This window comes from Fistularia commersonii, chromosome 13 (assembly GCF_037954325.1).
Source record: "Fistularia commersonii isolate RoL2024-O1a breed Wild chromosome 13, RoL_Fcom_v1.0, whole genome shotgun sequence".
Classification (NCBI taxonomy): Eukaryota; Metazoa; Chordata; class Actinopteri; order Syngnathiformes; family Fistulariidae; genus Fistularia; species Fistularia commersonii.
This window is the reverse complement of record NC_141296.1, coordinates 16,481,881-16,504,441: the sequence shown is the minus strand read 5'-3', so window position 1 is coordinate 16,504,441 and position 22,561 is coordinate 16,481,881. Positions and strand designations below refer to the sequence as shown.

General features: G+C 47.8%; 1 protein-coding gene across 1 annotated transcript; it reads right to left on the bottom strand.

The window, feature by feature from the left end:
• Positions 1-696: 696 nt before the first annotated feature.
• Positions 697-22,213, bottom strand: nr3c1 (nuclear receptor subfamily 3, group C, member 1 (glucocorticoid receptor)). The gene is made up of 9 exons (XM_086158383.1): positions 21,904-22,213; positions 20,139-21,364; positions 8,159-8,319; positions 7,862-7,978; positions 7,497-7,778; positions 6,343-6,487; positions 5,619-5,749; positions 4,997-5,154; positions 697-3,796 (listed from the first exon to the last, which is right to left on the bottom strand). Exons 2-9 carry the CDS (start codon positions 21,362-21,364, stop codon positions 3,644-3,646), a joined length of 2,373 nt encoding a protein of 790 aa, XP_086014509.1. The 5' UTR covers positions 21,904-22,213; the 3' UTR covers positions 697-3,643.
• Positions 22,214-22,561: the final 348 nt, after the last annotated feature.

The following is a 22,561-nucleotide window of genomic DNA, read 5'->3' as shown; positions in this document are numbered from 1 at the left end:
AAGCATCACGACAGAGTAAAATAAAAGAAAAAGAAAAAGAAAGACAAAGATAGAAATGTACATTTATCTTCTAGGACTCTAGGACCTACTCAGTATACACTGACATGTGATGAATTTGTCCGTACTTGCTTTGGTCACCTTGTTGTCAAATATCAAATAGGCTATTTTCTGCAGTCGGTGTGGACTGTCTGCTAACTACATGTGTCTATTCCTGAAAATCTGGCCTGCAGAGGTAAAGTTAAATGTGAATCTCCTGTAGGAAAAATAGCTTATATCAGAGGTGGTGGGGAGGAGGAAGTAAGTAATCACATAATGTTATGTGAAGGTGGTAGATTATCAGTTATGTCTATTGCATATTTAGTTGTTCTTCTTGAAAATGTATAAAAAAAGAAAGCGAGGATACATTTCTGAGCAAGAAGAGGAGGCAAGTGTGTGGTTTCATATATATATAGATATATATACACTCGTGTGTATACATATATGAATATATATATATATATATACATATACCTGTTTACAATGAACAGCAGCAGTTGGATACACTGAATGTGAAAGTAACCCATGATTTCAAGAAGAAGAATCAGAGGAATCGCCACAAAAAGAAAAAGGTGAGGGTCAGACGAACAAAACTTCACGGACCTGAGCCGGGGGCGGAGAGGGGTCGATTCGTTCGCGGTACTTTTGTATTTGTTGCAGTTTTGTTTCCCTCCCCCCCCCCTACAATTCCAGACAGACTCATTCTTCTTCAGATATTCACATTCGTGTCAGAACCTGGATTATCTTGTGCTTGGAACACAAATAAATCGACGCACATGACGAGTAACACCACGACGACGACGACGACGACCGGGGCCAGAATGATTAAAAAAACAAAACAAAAAATCCTAAAAATACCACGCGCATAGACACACGGACGTCGTCGTGTGTAATTCCATCTACGTGCCTGGCGTTCACACATAAAGCTCGGTTACCGGCCGTCGTTATTTCCTCCGTTGGCCTTTGCTTCCCCCGGGAAAACCAAACGCGGACCGACGTCCCCGTGAACGGACGAGACGGCAGTTTGGCACCGAAGTTTTTCCCAGAGAGCGAAGGGTGCGTTCTGAACCGCGAGCTGACCCGCCGACGGGGTTCGGGGTGTTTCCGGGGGTTCGGGGGCCGGCAGCAGTTGTGGGGCGGCGACACCTGAAACCCAAGCGCTGTAGAAACAGGGTTGGAAGTGCGAGTGCCGACTTGTCGGGAAATTCGTCCGCGGCGGAAGCGAGTTCCGGCTCCGCGACCTTCGGATGACGAGAAGCGGTTTCGTTTTTTCGAAACTTTCAAAACCGTCGGGGCCCGGACCCCGACTTTAAGTATTGCGCGCGAACCCTTTTCTGACTGTTGAGACGGTAGAAAATGAAAAATGTAAAAAATAAATAAATAAATAAGCCTCTTTTTATTTAGAAAAAAAAATTTGGAAAGTAGTTACAGCGATCTACTTGCGAAGGAAACGACTGCGACGGGAGTCTAGCGGGCGACGCTTGTCGACGTTTCTCCACCTCTCGCCGTGGAGCTGATTTCCCGCTTCCCTGCTACACAAACACAAAGGACGTCCACCTTCTCGTCTTCTCCGGACAAATTTCCCGACAAGTGTAAAAAAGGCACGGGGGGGAAACGGGGGGGGGAAGTTTTGGCCGCGGCTGCGCCAGATATGCAACTTGGGATTAACAATTAAAAATGAAACATGTTAAGGATCATTTCTTAACATCCACTTGTAGGAAAATAATTGGCTATTTACAAGTGTGTGTGTGTGTGTGTGTGTGTGTGTAAGAGACCCATTCAATTATTCATAAAGGTTGATGAATCAGATTCTTTCTATGTCTGTTCAAAACCAACATCGGCGCTAAATGCAAATACGACGAGATCTTTTCTGATTGGTCGACGCAAACATTCTGTCGTGTTGTGGTCGTGGGGAAAAGGTGGGGGCGGGGCCAAACCACCTGGCGGGCGCGTGATGGCGGAGGCGGTGACGTCGGTCCGGCGTCGCGACATGGAGACCTGTTCACATTCAAGCGGTCTCTCTTCACAGTCTGTTAAAGCCGAGCGGGGAAGGAAGTGCCTGAGTTGCCGAGGAGTGGGTTTTGAACCGTCAACCGGACGACCACATGAAGACACACACACACACACACACACACACACACACACACACACAGAGCCATTTAAAGGGAAAGGTTCAAACTACAGCGGGCGTGGAAGTCGTCCCCCCGTGTCACGGTCTTGGGTTCGTGCGGTTTTACAGTTCGGCTCTTGGAAAGATTTTTTTGTTTTGTTTTGCGTGACGCAGATCCGGACGGGGGCGGAGGGTGAGATAGAGCGACAGCTTTTGTGTGGGGTTTCCACTCGCAGCCCCGTCCAGTAGTGGAAGATGCAGGTTCTCAGCATGTCATTAAAGTGCTTGAGCTGCGCCGGCCGATCCGCTCTCGCCGGCAGTTAACACGGCGATTCCCGTCCTTTCCGGCCACGCGCGGCGAGAAGCTGCCGGACCAGACGCGGAAAATAGAACGATAGAAATACATCGTACGATTTGACCAAAAATTAAAAAAAAGATAAGGGTGAATCGGTTCCGTGCTTACGCAAAACCCTATTAAGGCAAACAGCAGTTCATTTTCATTTGACGAAAAAGAGAAAAACGCGACGACACGTGCGATCGGAGCAAAGCCGAACTGTAAGCCCGCCGCCTCGGCGCCGCGACCTTTACCAACCCGAGCCCTAAACGTGAACTCGGCCGGCTCCCGCCGGCCTTCCGCTCACGACTGCAGGAAATACAAAAGTACAGATGGACACGTGCCCTGGACAGGGAGGAAGAAATGGCTAGAGATGATGTTTGACGCAAAAAAAGGCACGTTTTTTTTTTTTTTTTTTCTTTTTTTTTTTTCCCCGTTTGTTTTCTTATGTTTTCCCTTTTAGAATAAAACGCGTGTAAACCTAGACGAGGTCGGTTTGTAGGAGAGGTCGTCCTGTGAAATCCGGCTGAGTTGTTTCCTCGTGTCCTATCAAAATAAGAATAAAAATAAGCACTGGGCTTTTTCTGTCCGACGACGAGAGACGGGAGCGTCGTTTCCCGCGCGGCGACCGGATAAAAACTGAATTACAACCTCTTATAAAAACAAATAAATGGACGTACAGTCTATAAGCCTACTTAAGAGCGTGTTATTAATTAAGCGTCGTTACCTTTCCAGGTAACGAAGGCCTGTAAAACTGTATAAACTGTTCAGATTTTGAAAATGTAGAAAATACTATCAGAACCTGTGTATAGATATTTGTGGATCTATTTTAGGTATTGTTGTGTGTTTGAAAGGTAAGAAACCTGAGACGAGGTGGATCTATTTCTTTCTGTGATTATCGGTTTATCCTACAAACTAGTCTTACTCGTTACACTCTACGTCTTTAGACTCTGCACTAATCCGGCCTTCCCCGCTCGCCGCGGCTCCGCTCAAAAGTTGCATACTCCCTTCTCGCCACGCCGTCCAGGCCTCGCCTCGCGCCGCTCACTCCTCTGGTCGTGGCTCCTCGGGGTGGGGGTGGGGTGGGGGGGTGGGGTGGGGGGTTTGGCGGGTGGCGGAAGCGAGTGTGTATTAAGGCATCGAGTCCGTTTCGCGAGGCCGACTCATCTCTGGTGGAAGAGGAGCGCTTTGACGCTCCCGGCCTTGAATTTTGGCAACTGGTTGCTGATGATCTCCGCCAGCATCTCCGGGAACTCCACGCTCAGGGACTTGTTGACGAAGGTGTAGAAGCAGAAGCTGAGGAGTCCGCCCACCATCTGCGCACACGCGGGAGACATCGGGCGGTGATTCACACACGCTCGCCGTTCAGAAACCCAGAAACCGAGCACCAAAACCCAATCCGTACGGTGGGTGAGAACAGGATTCACGGAAGGTCGCGGTGAACGCCGGGGGCGTCAAACGGGCGATGTAAGAACCGCCAGATTATTTGGCAAAGCGTAACAATGAGCTGCAATTTTGCGATGAGAAGAATAGAATAGAGAGAATATTCCTCTCACCTGGCCACAGTGGGGATAGTAAGAAACAGTGTTAACAATATACACTGCTCCAAAAAATAAAGGGAACACTTAAAAAACACATCCTAGATTCTAAATGAATGAAATATTCTTATGAAATACTTTGCTCTTTACACAGTTGAATGTGCTGACAACAAAATCACACCAAAATGATCCATGGAAATCAATTGTATCAACCCATGGAGGTCTGGATTAGGAATCACACTCAAAATTAAAGTGTAAAAACAAACTCCAGGCTGATCCAAGTTTGATGTCATGTCCTTAAAACAAGTCCAAATGAGCCTGTGTCGCTTCCTGAGTGGACACGATGATTTCACACGAGTGGGATTGACTTGGAGTTACATTGTGTTGTTCAAGCGTTCCCTTTATTTTTTTCAGCAGTATATATATATACCGTAATTTCCGGACGATAAGCCGCAACTATATTAGCCGCGGCTAATATATGGACGTTTTTTTGGGGGGGTACGCTAACGAGCTTCACGCCGCTAAAACGTTTATCCTCGTCACATCGGACCGATGAAACGACCGGGAAACTCTGAGTCCGTTCAACTCCGACACCGAAGAAGACGACTTTGACGGTTTCAGTGCGCAGGAGGAAGCCCGAGATAGCGACCGGCGAGCCGGTGTCGCTTATATTGAAGTGCGCTCAATAGTCCGGAAATTACGGTACATATATATATATATATATATATAAAAATAGGTGCATATATATGCGCCTAAATCATATGTTGATCAACATGTGTGCGTACAACAGCGCTACTCGCCGTAGTAACACGTGCGGGGACGTGCGGGCGAGCAAAGGAACGGACGCCAAGAGAGCGTTGTGATTATGCCAAGATTGTTCCCGTCTGGCACACTTGAGAACGGGTTTTCCTTTTCGGTTGAGAACGTCGCGGAAAACGAAGGTTTAACATCCCGACGGCGGATTCTGTCGGCCCCTACCTCGTGCATGGAGTCCAGGAGTTTGGTGAGCTGGTAGAAACGCTGCCAGTTCTGGCTTGAGTTCTCCTCGCGCTTCACGATGGCCTTCCCCAGCTCCTTGATGTACGACATCCGGATCTCGTCGAACACCGCCTGACTCTTCAGGCCGTCCTTGGGCACTGCGAGGGAGGGACAAACGACGGCGTCAGGCACGCAGACCAGGATCGCCGGCGTTTCCTCCCTCGGCTATTAATACCTCTGCTGCCGAGTGCAAAGGAGGGACGGTTTACCATCTAAAAATGTCTGCGAGCGAGCGAGCGAGCGAGCGCGGCGTAGTAGCTCGCACAAGACATCGTGTTACGTTCATGACACAGATACTCCCCGGAATACAACCGTGACACCGACTGCCTGAGGAGGCAGCTGTCTGTCAATCACCGAATCGCGCCCGTTATTAACGGGCGGTAGAAAAACTACAAAACTATAGAAAATCCCATTTCTGGAAGGTGCTGTGACGGGGCGTTCAAGGACCGCACACGCAGTCGGGACCTCGGCCTGAAGTAACCTCTGCAATGGCGCTGTCATCACGTGTGTGTGTGTGTGTGTGTGTGTGTGTGTGTGTGTGTGTGTGTGTGTGTGTTCCCACCTGTGCTGAGCAGCAGCAGCACCTTCATGCACAGGTACTCGTCATGGGAAACCTGGAGCCGCACAAACTCGCTGGAAATCTTCAGCATCTGCTCGCACTGGTCTGCCATGTAGGGCAGCTTCATGCGCTCCCTGGAATCACAGGACAACCATGAAAACATTCAATAACGTTTACAAATAAAATGAACGGTTTATGGATCGATCACGGTTGAGAACAGTGGGCTTCCAGTTCATTTTCGGTCTAAGAGAGCAAAACGTATACAGCGTATGCCCTTCAAACGGCGGATCGCCAAAACTTGATATTCATTTTTGAGATGATGGGAAAAAAAAAAAAAAGCTTTTCGCAGCCAAGAGTCTGGTGACAGTGCAGGCTGACGCCACCGAAAGCAGCGTTTACACACAGTCATCGCATCTATTAAGGGGAATGAAAGGCCGATGACAGCTGACAGACACGGCTTCCCCAAGAGATACCGGCTTGGCGCGCACACGCGGCGATATATGCTGGCAGAGTGGCGAGGGGGGAAAAAAAAAAAAAAAAAAAAGAAATAATAAAGTTGCTCGTGCTCTGGAAAAAATCACGTCCGTGTTCCATTCGTTGTCGACGGAATCCTTTTACGGACACTTACGGAGCAGCGATCGTCTTGACAAGTTTACGGAGCCGCGGCTTTTCACGTAAAATCCGACAACGGTGGCGACTCGAGCCCAGAAGACTTATCGGTACGCACTCGTTGATGACGAGGTCTGGCGCGAAACACAGCATGTTGCCATTGCACTGTTGGTAAGATCTCCAGCCCAGGCCGAAGGACATGAGGAAGAGCCAGGAGCACTGCAGCAGGGTCATCTGGTCGTCCAGATGGAGGTTCCTAAAACCTGGGGGCGCAGACGTGGAAACACGGGCGTCACCACCAAACCGAAGCTTTGCCACCGACGGGGGGAAAGAGGAGGAGGCGTGACAACAGCTGGGAGTTAAGGAGATAAAATTCACCCCCCCCCCCCCCCAAATAAAACAAACAATTATAACAGGATGCAGGTGCTACGTCAGCACATGGATTTCATTATGCGAGGGGGATTTTTTCACAGTTTGAACTCATTTAATTATATCTGTTCATTTCAAATGCCACGCAAGCCTGTTTATGAAGTTACGGTCTACAAATGAAAGAGTCGGTACGCTTTCCCCGCATCCGCGTGGGTTTCCTCCCACCGTCCGAAACGTCCGGTAGGCTTACGAAGACTCAAAGTCGCCAATAAGCGTGAATAGGAGGGAACCGTTCTATATCTCCACACGGGGTCATCCCATATGGGATCGGAGCTACAGATAATACGATAATAAGGGACTGCGATGGGTTTACTGGCACAGGAACTGCCTATTGTTCTTTTGTTTCTTGGTTAAAAACAGCAATCATCTCAAAAACATTCAGCCATATCAGAAGGACCCGTATTTTCCTTCGATAAACTCGACGACCCGCCCGGCTGCGCTCGGAGCAAATCGTCTCCGTACTTATGCAGGGGTGTCGCCGGCTGCGCGAGAACTGCTGGATTTGAGAGAAATCAATAAAAGGGTCATTTCGAGACAGGCACCCGGACCGAATGTGACAACCCGTTATTCGAACGTATTTGTCCGACTCGTTCTACACGGAATCGCTATTTCATAAGTAAAAACGCCAAAATGCGGCGGAGACGTTTGATCGGCCTTTCACGTGATCCGGGTACGGCGGTGTTTTCTAAAGGGTTCGAAAGAACGACGCCATCCGTGATCCAATGAACTCACACTCGATTCCGGGATCAAGAAATGCCAGATCTGTCTTTAGTAGACGTAAACCCTTGCCGTCCCTTATTTACACCCGTTTTACAGTCCAACGGCGAGCACGGCCGCGCTGACCTGGCAGAGCCTTGGCCCACTTGACGGCAGAGATGACCTGACGGCCGCCCAGCCGGTTGAGGGTGGTCATGAGGCGGGTGGAGGTATCGGGCAGGGTGCTGTCGTAGCCGGCGTAGATGGTGTCCGGCTCGATGGCTTTCAGGAGGGACAGCATGGTCGGGACGAGCTGCGGCATGCACTTGGGCATGAGCGCGCGGGCTTCGACCGGCGGCGAGGGGATCACCTCCGGCGGGTTGCTCTGCTGGCAGCCTTTTAAGCGGTTCAGTTTCTTGGTTTTACGCGCTGCGGAGGACGGCGGACAAACAGATGCGGCCATGATGTGACGGGAGACGGGAAGCGAGACGGTTGAGGTCTTCTTTACGTACCTTCCAGGTTCATTCCTGCCATTAGACACTTGCGAAAGCGGCACGCCGGGCAGTTCTTCCTCCTGATCTTGTCGATGATGCAGTCGTTCCTCCCGGCGCACAGGTAATTATGTTGCCCTGTGAGAACGATTAATCTGTTATTTCACTTCAGACGCTCCGGGGCGAAAAACTCATTACCCGCGACCAGACTTTTCTCTTCCTAATGACGCCCCAAATCATTTAGGCAAAACGTACGACTCGTAAATAAGCGAGTAATGCGCTTCGACGTCGAACAGAAATAAACCCCGGGCGCCGTACCTTCCACGGCTCTCTTGAAGAAGACCTTGCAGCTGCCGCAGGTGAGAACGCCATAATGGCACCCGGACGCCTCGTCGGAGCACACCAGGCAGATCTTATGGGTTCCGCTTTTTCCCTGGGTCGACGACGGAGCGGCGCCCCCTTCCTCTTTGGAAGTAGAACTGAGGAGCGAAGGCAGGGGAGAGGCGTTAATCCAGAGAGAAACGTGACTTTTTAACTTCTCCCACACTTCCCTGACTTAAACGCACTATTATGAATAAATATGTTCTATCATCCATAAAAAAAAACCTTTGTTACGGTCATATTTATGAGTCATGCCGTTCATGCTTCAAATCATATTTACATTTCTGCAGTTCTTTTCAACCGACGACAGGAGGAAAAAAAAAAATCAATAACTCATAAATGTCCACTTAACGTGTGTTATCCATTCCCCTCAGGACGAGGACCGACAGGCCGGTTCACAAGGAAACAAGTTTTATCTTAAAATCTATCTTCCTTTGCTGAGTGAACCCAGGATGCGCTGTCAGTAAAGCGCCACTGGAGGTCGCTTGGCTTTGCTGCATGCGTGCATCAGAGGTCCACACCCCCTTTGGAACCCAGAGGCCACAGCCAGAGAGAGAGAAAAAAAAACAAGACAACGCTCAGAGCTGAGCAACAACTGTGTCTTTCCATCCATGTGTCCACATGTGTGCAACCGCTAAGGAAATCATTTGACAGGGTCTCTACAGAGTCCAAGTTCACTCGGTTACACCGTCTGGGGGCTGTTGGCGAGAAAGCGGGACACGCGGGATGAGGACAAACCCGAGTGAAACTACAAACCATCAAATAATAATAATAAAAAAAAAAAAAAACAATCAGGCGGAGACCCCGGAGGAGTCACCGACAACTCACCGTGGCCCATAAATGTGAAGATTGCGCAATGACCAATGGACACAGCCAGCAGTACAAAATAAATCACACTAAATAACAAAACGCACACGCTTCTCACAGGAAGAGACGTTCACATATTTGGGTTTTCACAAATGCGCTACACTTTTTTTTTTTTTTCCTTCCGGTCAACAATGCTCGGGTCCCCCATTGACAGTGTCCCTACAACTCTATTGCACTGCTTTGCACAACTTGCCATTTTGCACCACCAACCACGACCCCCCTGATTTCGCTTTATTTTCACTTGTCTGTTTAGCGCCGTAAACCAAAGCCCATTTCTTGTAGTTGTAAAGTGACTTGGCGAATAAATAAAGCCATTCTGATTCCGATCGTCATTATCCAGAAACTGCACGGGTATCACAGCTCCCCCCCCCCCTAAAAAAAACCTCTCCCAAGCTGAATAGTGAAAATCTCAACTCTTTTGAAAATAGAAATGTAAAGAACAGACTGTACGATAGGCACCATGACCAAAGAACCACAAATTCCAAATTTGTCACACTGGTGTGCCTGTTTACAGGGAAACATTCACTTATATGACTTGCTATTTTAAACTTATTGTGAATCAACTTGCTTTGGAGAAAAAAAAAAGCTGTCGATGAATCAACAAAGAAGCTGCTGAGTTTAAAACTGAAACCAATGTAATAAACCATGTCAAGACAGGAGAAGATGGTGAGTTATTGTGCATTTTCCCTGAAATTTAGTCCGTTTGGTTTTGCTCGCCACAGCTTTCTCTTTCTCTCCACTGGCTTTTTTTAAGCTTTTCGAGTAACCGAAACCAGGTTCCTCTGTCCCGGTGCTTCGGGTCTCCTTCGCCGAGGGTTCGGGTTTGATGAGGTGGCACGAAAGCGCGATGTTAGGACAGATTAGAGCGCGGGTTGGCCCGAGAAAAAAAATCATCACTATCGTTTTCGTTCCACGCACTCGCATATCTAATGACCCTGCCGGCTCCGCCGTAGTAATAAACACCCGCAAACAGACGCCAGCCAGCCACACAACGCCCCGTCCGGTCCATAAAGGTGAATTTGACTTCGCTGTTGTCGGCGTTCGGGCGGCAGCCGGACGCCCCCCCGCACGGATCAGCAGAACTCTGCTTCGCCAGACCCTGACGTACACAGACGGCCGCATCCGGCGGGGAACGTGGGCTGCCGTCAAGTCGGGGATTTTCAGCCGACTCCAGACCCGATGAGGGATTCGTTTTTGAGTTTGTCGATTTGTCTACTGTGCGGCCACGGTAATTATTAAATCAACTTGAGGCAGAATACATGGATTGGAAAAAGTAATGGTCAATAGCCTGTAATGAATTGCAGGTATTTTGCTTGATGTAGTAATTAGCACTGTGGATGATAAAGGTGTTACTATGTGCGGTGGGGGAGCAAAAACAAAGCTGCTGAGTTGAGCTGCTGCTGCTGCTGCTGCAGCGAAAAGAAACATTAAGAACGAGCTATTTCAACCGTTTTACCCGATAAATATCACACAAATACACCGACTGAGCTGAGTTTGCTCCAAACCGCCCGAAAGACCTATACGCATGAATGTGCTCGCTGTTCTCCGTCCGCTCGACGTGAATAAGCTACTATTGAGAGTTTTGCGTAAATATTTTTAGGAGGTGATAATTTATCATTGTTGTTTTTACAGTCTTTTCCACTGCGCCGAAGATGCCAAAAAGCAAATGAATGCTTAATTTGAGGTGAGGCATGCTTAATGTGCAAAAATGAAAATGTACCTTCCAGAAATGATCTTGGCACAAAATTCATAACGTAAAAAAAAAAACAAAAGCGAGGAATTTTCGCATGAACGATTCATCGCGGCGTCTTTTGTGCGTCGGAGCATGTGAGTCGCGGGCGAAAATAGATAGTGACAACAGAGGTGAAGGGTCACAGGGTAAATACAATTCAGATAAAATCCCTGAGCTTCTGTGATGTCAGCGTGCCATCTGTCTCTCACAAAGATTGAAGCGTCCAAAAGAGGGCGTGTGGACAGGAGGGGCGGGCAGGGGCCAGGGAGGGAGCCACCGAGCCCACGGGGACGCTTACGTCCGAGGGTGCGGAGGGGCGACGTCCTTCACCGGTCCGCCGACGGCTTTACCGAGATCCTCCGGGCGTTTGGATCAAATCCAATTACAGTCGCTGATATATATTTCAACCGCGACGGGCGCCTGAGGAGGAAAAATGCTTACATCTTCTATTTGTTTTCTAGTAGCCCGGGCGCTCGGTGTTAAACAAACGCGACGGCTTTCTTCTAAACCGTAACACAAACTACACATTTGTTTTTGTGGACGGGCCCGAGACAAAACAATCAAAGATACACAACACTGCGGGGAGATTGAATTTCCTCTTTTTGAAACCATCTGTTGAAGTATTTGCAGTCGACAGGAAGTTCTCACATTCCCTCGGAGTTTACTATCGGTCAGGGTTCGGCTGCAACACAACAGCATAGACTTCCTCAGGAGGGCCTCGATTTCGACAAAGGCAGCGCCGAGGAAGATAATTGCTCACATTCGTAGGTGCATAATCGATCGGCCTAGATTTTGAGGCCAGCCGCGTCACGCACTCGCTATAATGCCGCTGGCCTAGTGCCCCGCTTAACTATTCATAATCCGTTTTTAGCCACGAGGGTCACGTGGGTTACTTGGTATGCTGCCGCACTATACAACCTTGTGCATTTTTCTTCTCGGGCGAGCGGTGGATATCGTTAGGACGCCAAAAAAATTTGTCCTTTGAGACGCGACGGATCGATCGGTGCTTCGAGGCTCCTTGCGAACGGCAGCCGACATCGTCGCGCTAAACCTCCTTTGGGCCGAGTAACAATAAACGCATAAACTCCCGCATGAGACAGGAGAATGATTTATTCCAACAGATTGTCTCTGCCTACATGTGGTCCGGTCAAAGGCTTGAATAAAGATGAACAGAATGACAACAATGCTTTGCTCAGGCTGAATGCATGCGCATGAAAAATTGCAAGCCTCTTGTTCAGCGGGGGATGTATGGCGCCTGTGTTTTAGATAAAACACGGGGAGTTCAGTAAAAAAACTAGGCCAAAGAGACGATCGCACCAATCACACGTTTGCTCTCTCTCTTGGTGTATTCATTTTTTTCCCCCTCGAAAATACAGACGTAGCCAATTCCCTTCCTGGCAACCTAAAAAAAACAGAGGAGTCCAAAAGCGCCATTCCTTTCGAGAAGTTTTTAAGTCCACGCATGTGTTTCTGGCCGGTTGCACGAAAAAGTTCAGCACGCCTGATATTTACCAAAACTTCAAGTGTGTGCAGGAGAGCAGCAGGAGGAGAAGGGGGAAGTGCTCCTTCCCCGAGGTAAGAGCCACCAAAATAGAAAAGGGAACTGGTCTGCACACACTAAATCTTTCTCCCGTGCAGAGCTTTAATTATGGAGAAGAGAATGTGTTTACTTGTGTGATACTTCTATATCACATCCCAATCATTTTCTCCCCAATGAAACACTGCTTCGTAGACAATGAAATTAGCCGGATAGTGTGTGCCGCCATGTTTCATTGCAACGGCGGGTGCAAAATGCAGGGGGAGTGGCACATATATATGTACTTCTTCTAGTGAGCGACTTAGGAGATATGTGAGCACCTCAAAAATCACAAGAGTGAAAAAAAAAAACAAAAAAAAAAAAAAAAAAACAATTTGGGTCACTTGGAGTAGAAACTACTCTGAGCTCTTTCTGGAAAAAGCCCAAATGCCATCACGACACATTAGCAGTCATGTCGTATCAAAGCTGATAAAAACCGCAGGATGTGCCACATTAATCATTGCGACTGGTCGCTTTGTTGCAAGTGATAAATCGGCGTATCTGGACAGAAAAATGATGGATTGATTCCACAGAAAACGGGACAATCTTTGGGCCGTTTTACCGACCGCTAACTATGTATGGGAGACAACGGTTTTGCGTGTTCTTACGCGGCATTAGCGAGCTGTTTTACCTGAGGGTAAACCCGAAGATCCCGTCACTGTCTAAAAGCCACCCTCTCACTGCGCTGACATTTATGTAACCCATTTTATTGACCCGAGCAGGAACTACGTCTTGGCTTCAAACATCTGAGAGCGATATTTAATGTAATCCATGATGGAACAGGAGAAAAATAACCACAAGGGATTGACGTTTCCATATCGGTTTCCATTACGAGGGCAGTCAGTGAGTGTGTAGGTGGGAGGTGGCTTTCTGGCCTTAAAAACGAATTAGCCGCTCGCTACTACTGTGCACGCAGCGATAATACCTTCAGCTGGACACCGCTGGATGTGGGAGGAACCCACTCCTAAACTTTGAATTTGCTGACTTGACAACTGGAAATAAGCAAGACGAAAGCACCCCCCCCCCCCCACAAACACACACACACACACACACACACAGACACACACACACTCAACCGTTGCTATACCTCCCAACCTATACAGTACTTTCAACAGGGCTATTCAGAGTCATAACAAAACAATAAGTGAATATGAAAAAGCTGTGGTTACAGGGGAATGCGGTAATAACACAAAAGTGAGTGGAATGGCTGGCATTTGATCTGGTGTGTTCGTTCGGCGCCAGCTGTGGGAAGGCGGGAGAAAAGTAGGTCATGAGAGTGAGAGCTCCACGGCAGTGCTCAGCAGTCCGCCTGCCTGCACAGCACTTCGACGCACACACACACACACACACACACACACACACACACACACGCGCACACACTCCTACACACACACACGTTTACAGGCCACAACGCTAACAGACACGCATGTCACGAACACACAAACCAAAATCGTATCGGGTGATTTAAAGCAGCTAAAAGCTTGTGCTGACTATTGGGTTCTTTGCCCTCTTATGTGGAAGCAAGCAAGAGCAGCGGATGAGGAAAGAATCAGCACTTAATAATCACTCGGGGCAGGCCTGATTCTATTCATAAAATACTAAATATAAACGATACACGAGTATATTTGGGTAAATATGAGCAGACAAAGGATCACTATGTATACAGTCAGAGACCAAACCGCAGCTGATGCCACAAGCTGCTGACGCTATTTTTCCTTCACCAACACCAGTTGAATCTACAGTTTTGAATTAGTTAAAGCACTAAATCAGTCACAACAACTGTGCGCTGAATTCATAGCTTATCCCGGGTCACAGCAGATGGAGAGATTACGTCTTCCTCGATGTCGTAATGCGGAGAATACTTTGCGGAAGACGGTCGAAAAGCTAAAACCTGGATTTTTAATGTACAGTGTCAGATGGGACTTCCTACCCTTACAGCTGATTGTTCTTCTGCTGGCTATAAACCCTGTCCAAAGCCTCTTTTTATATGCAACATCAATAATAATTCTAGAAGACAAAAGGAAGAATGCAACATGATCACAATGCAAATTGAGATGAAATGACCGTAGCCACACGAGGAGTATTTATCTATCATGTGGCTTTGACGGAACAGCCAAACACACACATGTACAGTATAAATGCGATATTCAATACACACAAAGTTTCTTCACAAAGCAGTCGTCAAGTCTATGAAGTGTGTCCGTTCAATTTCCAGAAAATGCAAATTGTGATATGGACCGTGATTTTATTCCAAATTAATTAAGCGATTGTAAGAGGAAGATCCGGGCCATTTCGCACAGCAGCTCTATTTCCATGCCTTTTTCCTTTCAAAGGTTTATTCGACGGTGAGTCACAGCACGTCTCCAGGGTTGACTCAAAATTCCCACGTGTAAAATTCTGTTGCGTTTTAACAACTGCTGAAGACATTGTCAGGTGTGCTTATAAACTTCCCAGAGCGCAGCCTGAGGCGCGTAAGACTTATTGCAGGACTGGTTAAATGACACGCAATGGCTGAGAGTATTTAGGATTGTACCAGGAATTATTTTGAAGCCAAACGCTACCACTCCGAAAGTATCCCGTAATTCCTGCGCAAAATTAGTCCAAAAGCACTCACGAAATTCTAGTTAAGGTTAGTATGCATTACTAGCTGCGGTTCTATGCGTTACATAACGCCTAATGTTTCTTATTTGGTCAAAAGAACAAAATGGTGAGCTGCTGAGGTCAGAAACAGGATACTTCTGGCCCACAACTTTGACTCCACTCGAAAACAAAGGTTACATAAAAACAAAGGTTATATAACGCAGGACAACTAAATGAGCTGAGATACCAACTGCCAGAAGTATTGTTTCTGCAGTTTCATTAGAACCCGCTGTTTATCTGATTCTGACACACACAAAAAAAACCAAAAACATCATAGGATAAGGGTGTGTATTTCCGCAGGATTGAAACATGTCGGGGCATTAATTATGGCGAAGCAGCTTGGGCAATTGTTCGTGGCAAAGCACTGAGTCAGGTCATAAAAGTGAGTCAGACAATTAAACTCCGATGCATAAAATGGACACGGAATGGAAAACTGATGTGACGCGCGAGACATCTGGTTGCGTTCGCGGCACCAGGTAGCCGGGCGGAACGCAGAAAGCCGCCTCGGCGCTCCGATCCAAAACTCCGCGGCCGTGGCAACTCACACGCTCAATGGCGCCGAGGCCTCAGCAGGAAGCGTAAGCGGTAATACGGCGAAGCTGGAGGAGACGGAGACTCCGTGGCAACGCCACACGGAGCCGCATCAGCTCATTTCCAAGCGCTAAATGTCTGACAGGTGGATGCAAAACTCACGCCGGATTAAGTCATGAGCCGAGACCCGCGCGGGCCAAACCGGCTATAGAACCATGACGCAATTTCACCCATCCTCACAGCCAAGGAAAACAAGATATGAAATGAAGGTGAGGCGTTTCCTCATCCCTCCCGCGGCGCATTGAAATCACTGTCAGATTGGCATGACAACAGGATCACGCAACGCATCACTGCATGAAAAAAAAAAAGGCGACAAAACCACATCTGCGGCTCTGGTGACAAAGCGTCTGCGTGCATGCTTGAGAGGGTGACTGGAATCTGATCATTTCCTGTCAGATACCGAACCAGAGGCTCAATTCACACGTGATTGATCCAATGACAGCCAGACAACTAAAAATGTCAGTTCACACCTGGAATGCAAGTGACCGACGCTATTTTCCCCTCATCTCGATGTCTTTTTCTGGTTGTTTTCGATGGTCACATTAATTTGGCAACGATCAATTCATTGCAAGCGGCAGGAAAATATCTCGCTGGAGTCGTGCACCACTGACAGATTATATCTATTACTCTTTTTTTTTTTTTTTTTTTCTAGAGGATCACAGGAACGGAGATGTCATATTTGATTAGCACAAAATGTCGCCATTTTCTTTGATGACGTCTTCTTCAGATGATCCGACCGGATTATCTTTTTGGATTGAGAAAAGCGAGCTGTGTTGTTAATATGCAAAACAGTCACTGCTTTTACTCTTTTCTGTGTGGTTCGGAAAGTCAGAAACACTCGAGACATCAATAGATTGTACTGCTTTGCTTTCATTCATTCATTCATTTATGTGCTATTTATAATGCTCGGCCTGTGTGCGTGATCGCAGAGGGCGGGAGCCAATCATATTTGGCGTTGGTGAGAGGCGGAGTACACCCTGTCGCCGGTCAATCACAGGGCCACATACACAGCGAAACAAATGTTCCTTTTACGATTCACACTTATGACCCACAAGATGCAAACTGTGAAAAAAACAACATTAAACCGCCACGCCAAGTATAGAATGAGTCTAATTTTCCGGCGTGGATTAAAAACATTGTTATGTTCGTGACATCTGAGCTGACCACGGAAGAATTCTGAATAAATACCGTTTTGACTTAAGGGAAGGGGCGGTGCCGTTTGAGCTACATTTATCTCATGAGAGAGCGACACATGTTGTCGATTCATAGTTCATAACACAAAAAAATAGAAAAAACAATCCAAACCCCCCCATGATTTTGGGGATTCGCTAACTTTTTCCCCGTCTATAGCGGCTGACACAGCCTGGATCTATTTGATTTAATGACACTATTTATGTTAACCAGAGGTAATCAAGGGATGAGCCGTGTCCCATCTGAAATGTAAGAATTTCAAATGTGTTCTTAATTCCCCCAGACTTGTACCGAGCTGCCAACTCGTGACGGTAGGTGTGTCCGCACCTGGCCCGATCGGGGACGGACAGGCGCTAACGGAGGGAACGGAGGAGGCCGAACGAAAGACGCTTTTTTTCAAACCCGGAGCCCGAACCTGAAGTCTGTCAACCGAGACGGATATGGAAGTGGGTTCTACAGGCGAACTCGTAAAACTCTTAAGGGCAGCAATGGACTCACCACACAATAGACACTTTGTGGGGCCGCATCTTACCCCACTGTGACAAGACTCCATACATTCATTCGTCCGAAGCGGAATTACCCGGAAAGAAATCCTCGGAGAAATCAAGATTCATAATCACATGAGCGAGTCTGTGAAGAATATGCGGCCCTATTCACTGTTCCAGATGCAGAAAGAATTTCCTGTCAAGTGGGGGCCTCGCCATACTGTACAGACTGGCTTTCCTTCATTCATATTGTTGAATGGACTCTCACCTGCTGACAGCAGAGATGGTGCGGTACAAAGTAAACACAAGGAACACCGATTCATTTTAGCACTAAAATGCGAGCAGCAAACCCCCACAATCAGACCGGGACTTCCTCGTGAGCCGCAGAGAGCGTCTATAGAGCGTAGCAAACAGACTAAAAACAAACTACACCGAAAGAGATAAATGACTTGTTTTCACGACGGCGGCGTTGAAAAAAGATCAGTCAGACCTCTTCCATTTCAGGGGAAAAACACATTACACATCCTTATAGAGTTGTCAAAATAGTCTCTGGTACCTTTTCAAGACAGCACGTTGAAAAGCATTATATATCAACTCGCCTTTTTTTTTTTTTTGATTTATACTCTTTATTTGCTACTCTCAAAGAGTAGTGGGAACTATAAAAACAGATCTGCTGAAGTGCAGCGTAGAAACAGCACGAAAGAAAAGTGAACACATGGTTGCGGATATAAAATAAACACACTCTCCACAGCGGCGTGCCTTATATTCCGCTAGGAAACGTTTTCACAAATGCAGTGAACTCTGGGCTTTTATGACGGACAGTCTACCAACGCGCCGCCACCCTGGTTCGCATATTCAAAACGTGAGTGGACGGACCGAGAAATTTCATCCGAGACTCGAGGCACACTGGTGGGCAACGAGCCGGGGTTATGACTTTTGTTCTGTGTTTGTTGACACATAACAAATCAAGAGTCGGTCGCCTGTTTTATTCTTAGGTTTTAATGTTTTTGTGCGGTGCAAAAATATCAACCGCCATGACTGCGATCATACAAAAAGGGGAAACGCTTTTTTGTTTGTTTCGTTTTGTTTTTTAAATCAAAATATCTGCGATCCCCCAGCCTTCTCCGTGTTTCAAGTTGTCATGCAGGTAATCCGTGGTGTCGATCTGAACGCCTGAAGTCAATCGAATGCGGCCAATCACCGAGCGCGGGCTTCTTTTGGCTGACGTGCGGCACGCTGGGGGGGCTCGGTGTCCTAACCGTGTGGACGTTGACTGATTTGTTTGTTTTGCCTCTCGTTTCAGGTAACGCGGGTCTTGCCGTTCTACCCGCAGACTCTGACGTAATGGGTCGTTCCCCGCATGATAAACCCTCTGTTTTATTCCTCGTCATTTGAGCAGCGGCCAACCTGCCCCTTTTCTAGACTCTGGAATCATATACCATTGGATCCGCTTTTAAGTTGCTGGGACGTACACTTTCTGAAAAACCGCGCCTATGATTGTGGCCCTTTCCTGCAGCTGAACTGTATTAACTACCAACAAGCCATCGTAGGTTTTTTTTTGTGCCGGCATTTTTTTTTCAATTTTTTTTTTTAAATCTGGCTTGACCGTCATAACTGGTAGCATCCTATTGAAGGATCAATTGTGTGTTCCGTGGAAGCACATTACACCCGAGTCAATGACACATATCGGCTGCATGAAGACCAACCTCTGTTGACCCTTTTATTATGTCCTCTGTAAATAAGCGATCTAACTTGCACCATACTGATATTCAACCATTATACACCCACCAAACTTGTGTTTACATCACACTATAGAGCTTTTTGCAGGAAGGCAGTGATGCGGAAACCCTGTTTCTTGTAATTGCTGCAACAGTGTTGTGCTCCAAATATAATCAGATGACTAGGATGATTACGAGTGACTCGACAAATAGTCAAAGACATTTACTTGGGACATTCATGCAAAGCGCCGCGGCGACACGAGGAAAACCGTAAAGGTCACGGAGAAGAATTCAGACATTAGTTACCCCAAACTAATGTGGAATTTAGGGGCCGTACTGGCTTTTTAGAGGTGTACCTGTGCATCGATTGATGTACACTTTCATGACCACCATCTGCTTTCAGCAAACAAGATGCTGGCAAATGTAAACTTTTCACCCGTAAACCATTTTCTAAGGTTAAACCTGTTCAATGACAATGTGATGAAGAACTGAGCCAAATTCAATTCTACCTGGTGAAAGACTATTACCTTGACATCAGTATTGACATCAAACGATTGTGGCACTATTTTCAAGTTAAATTAGACTGAATTCATCTATGGTAACTTTTTTTTTCCAGCAACACATTTCATGCCAACTTGAAGAGCCTTCAAATGTCTGACTTCTATTAAGCTAATTGTCTACACATGTTTCTGTTGAAATACATACAGAGCTTAGGACAATTTGGTTAATACTTGGGTGACAACTGGAAAGTCAAGGTAAACAATTGTGACTAATTTTTTCCTTCCTTGCGAAAGCTCTGAACTTATGGCTTTTTTTTTTTCATTTGCAATGTTGACTTTTTTCATGACCGCAAGGATGTAATAAATACCAAGGAAGAATAAAAACAAAATGCACAACAGTATCAGCATGATCCAAATGCTTCTCAGAGTCTTTTCCTTAAAGGGCCTCATTTAGTAATGGCATATTGTCAGAGCAAGTCTTTTGGAGGTCAAATAACACAACTACAAATGTGGCACATTAGAATATCAACTGATGACGGAAATGGCCGAGACTCCCGTGAATTCAGGGGTTACACCGTCAGACCTGAACGGAAAGCGATTCGGCAAACATTTCTTACCTGGCCAAGCTGCCGGAGAACGCAAGCGAGCTCGAGAAAGCCTCGCTGGCCCTTTGCATGCCCGAGGTCTCCCCGACGCTCTGGCCTCTGCTCCAGGGCCCGCCGATAGCTGTAACCGTGAGATACTGGCTAGACGCTGGCTTCTGATCTTTCGGCTTTTGTGCTTCGTTGCAGCTGCTTGGAATGAGTCCAAAGTGAAAGCTCTGTCCTCCTGAAGTGCTGACCCCGCAGATAGAGATGGGGCTCGAGCTGGGCAGGTCTGTGGAGGACGTGCTACTAATTTGGCAATAATTCTGGCCTGCAGACATCTTCTCCTGTTTAACCGCACCCGGGGTGCAGAGCTGAATGAACCCGGCATCTTTTTCCTTCTTGACCAAAACGGACAATGCGGCGGTAGGGGTTAAGGTGGCGGTTGTGGATATGCTAGAGTTGGACTGATTCGGACTTGTGACGCTACCGCCGTTGAGGGCGACCGAGACGGCTCCACTTCCGTTGCTGCTCTCCGTGACCACAGGCTTGATGTCCCTCTCCGAGCTCACCTCCGCGAGCAGAGAATCATCTGCCAGAGTGGAGAGGAAAGCATCGTCGCCTACGTAAAAATCTGAGGGTGAACCGGTGAGCTCGAAATCGTGGAGAAGATCTAGCGTATTGTCATTGAACAACTTCTGGTTCACGTCAACGTCCCTGCTGATGTGCTCAAAAGCATGATCCAGGTCGATGGGATCCTGATCTCCTTTGTCCAGAGTGAAATCCTCTGTTTTCACCGGGAAGAAATTGGGATCCGATCCCCCGATGAGCGAATCCATGGAGGACTGGGTAAGGTCTGCTATGCAGGCCTCCACTTGCGGCAAACACTCGACCAGGTTCTGACGGCCGAACGCGGACGCCTGGAGCAACTGCTGCTGCTGCTGCTGCTGCTGCTGGGGCCTCTGCTCTTTGGTCAGGCTCCTGCTTTGGGAGTCTTCCCGCGAGGCGCCTACGGCGGCGGCGATGGAGGCGGAGGTGAGCTCCGCTGGAAGGGGACTGCTGTTGAGGCCGTTGGGCACCTGTCCTGGCTGCATCAACGGATTGGATGGAAGAACAACAGAAGTGGCAGAGGCGATGGACATTGCACTGTGAGGAGCCACTTTCAAGGGACCTCCCTCCACGGGGCTTTCAGTGTAGACCAATTTGCTTAAATGGTCATCTCTTCTATACGTGATCTTCTTCACTCCACCTTTATCCATCTTTATGTGGGGGTAAAGAGACAGACAGAAAGACAGACAGCGATCAGACTCGAAAAACAACCCTAACGAGCAGAGGGCGATGCATTCCTCCACGGTTCAGCAAAACGCATGCGAGTGTCCCTCACAGGTCCTCACGACACCCTGCGCGCCCTTGCTAGCTAACACTCGCTTCGTCGGCGAGCACCCCAACGACAACACGGGGAAACCTATAGCCGTGCAAAACCGTGCAAAAGCGCGGATAAAATCTCGCCCATTTGACGAGGGGTTCCGCCGATAAAACAACACACGCACACACGGTTGAAGTTTGCTTATGTCAAAGCTACGCTAACGTTAGCCCACAGCTAATGGTTGGCATGCTAAGTAGCAACGTGGCTAACGTTTACGATGACTGCGTGCATACATTTCTCTGGAATGTCGGTGACAGTGATGCTAACGCGGGCTGTCCGGTCACCCTAAAGGCACACTCGCCCTGTGGCGTTAGCTTACTCCGACGCGGTTCTTCCGACTCGCTGCGGAGACAAAAAAAAGGCCATATTTACCCTTGAAATGACTGGTCGTCGATGTGTGCCCACAGGTCGTCTGTCAACATTGTTTTGGTTGAAAGTGGCAGTCCACAACACGCACACTGAGCCGTTGTTTGTTAACTCCTTTCGCGTCGTCTCGTCGCTACATGACTCGGGAAATCGAAAACAACCACCCGGGCCGAAGCCGCCGACTTTCTTCGCGTCCCTTCAATCCGTCCGAGCGGTAATATGACATTCGGAGTGCGTTAAAACCGACCCATCGACGACGAGTCCCTGCTATCCATTAGGAAAGTAGGCGCTAACCTCCTGGAAAACATACAAAATGGAGAATTGAACGGGCTAGCCCCGTAGCTGACGTGTTTACAACGCGCAGCGCCCCCTTCTGGCCGCCAGGGGGAAACGCACCGTGTGGTGAGCCGGACTAAAAGGGCAACTTCGACCTCCAACAAAACATTTCAAATGATGTTTTCCTGCCATTCTGCTGCAGACACGTAGAACTCCCTGGACACGATTAGGTGTAAAGCGCACCGTGCAAAGGCGGAACCTGACGTGGCGCTCATGCAACAGCTCAAGAACCTATTCGGGTCACGGTCTATTTAAATTCACTTCGGTGACCTTGGAATAAAAGGGGGATAATGTGAATGTGTGCAGTGCTGTGTGCTGCAAACCGCCA

What these genes read in the sequence shown, in the direction of transcription:
- nr3c1 (XM_086158383.1), bottom strand. Translation starts at nt 21,364, where the DNA reads ATGGATAAAGGTGGAGTGAAGAAGATCACGTATAGAAGAGATGACCAT. An exon ending in GGCAGGAATGAACCTGGAAG is followed by an intron (nt 7,779 to 7,861) that starts GTACGTAAAGAA and finishes CGTCCTCCGCAG; the next exon opens with CGCGTAAAACCAAGAAACTG. An exon ending in TCCTGGACTCCATGCACGAG is followed by an intron (nt 3,797 to 4,996) that starts GTAGGGGCCGAC and finishes GCGTGTGCGCAG; the next exon opens with ATGGTGGGCGGACTCCTCAG.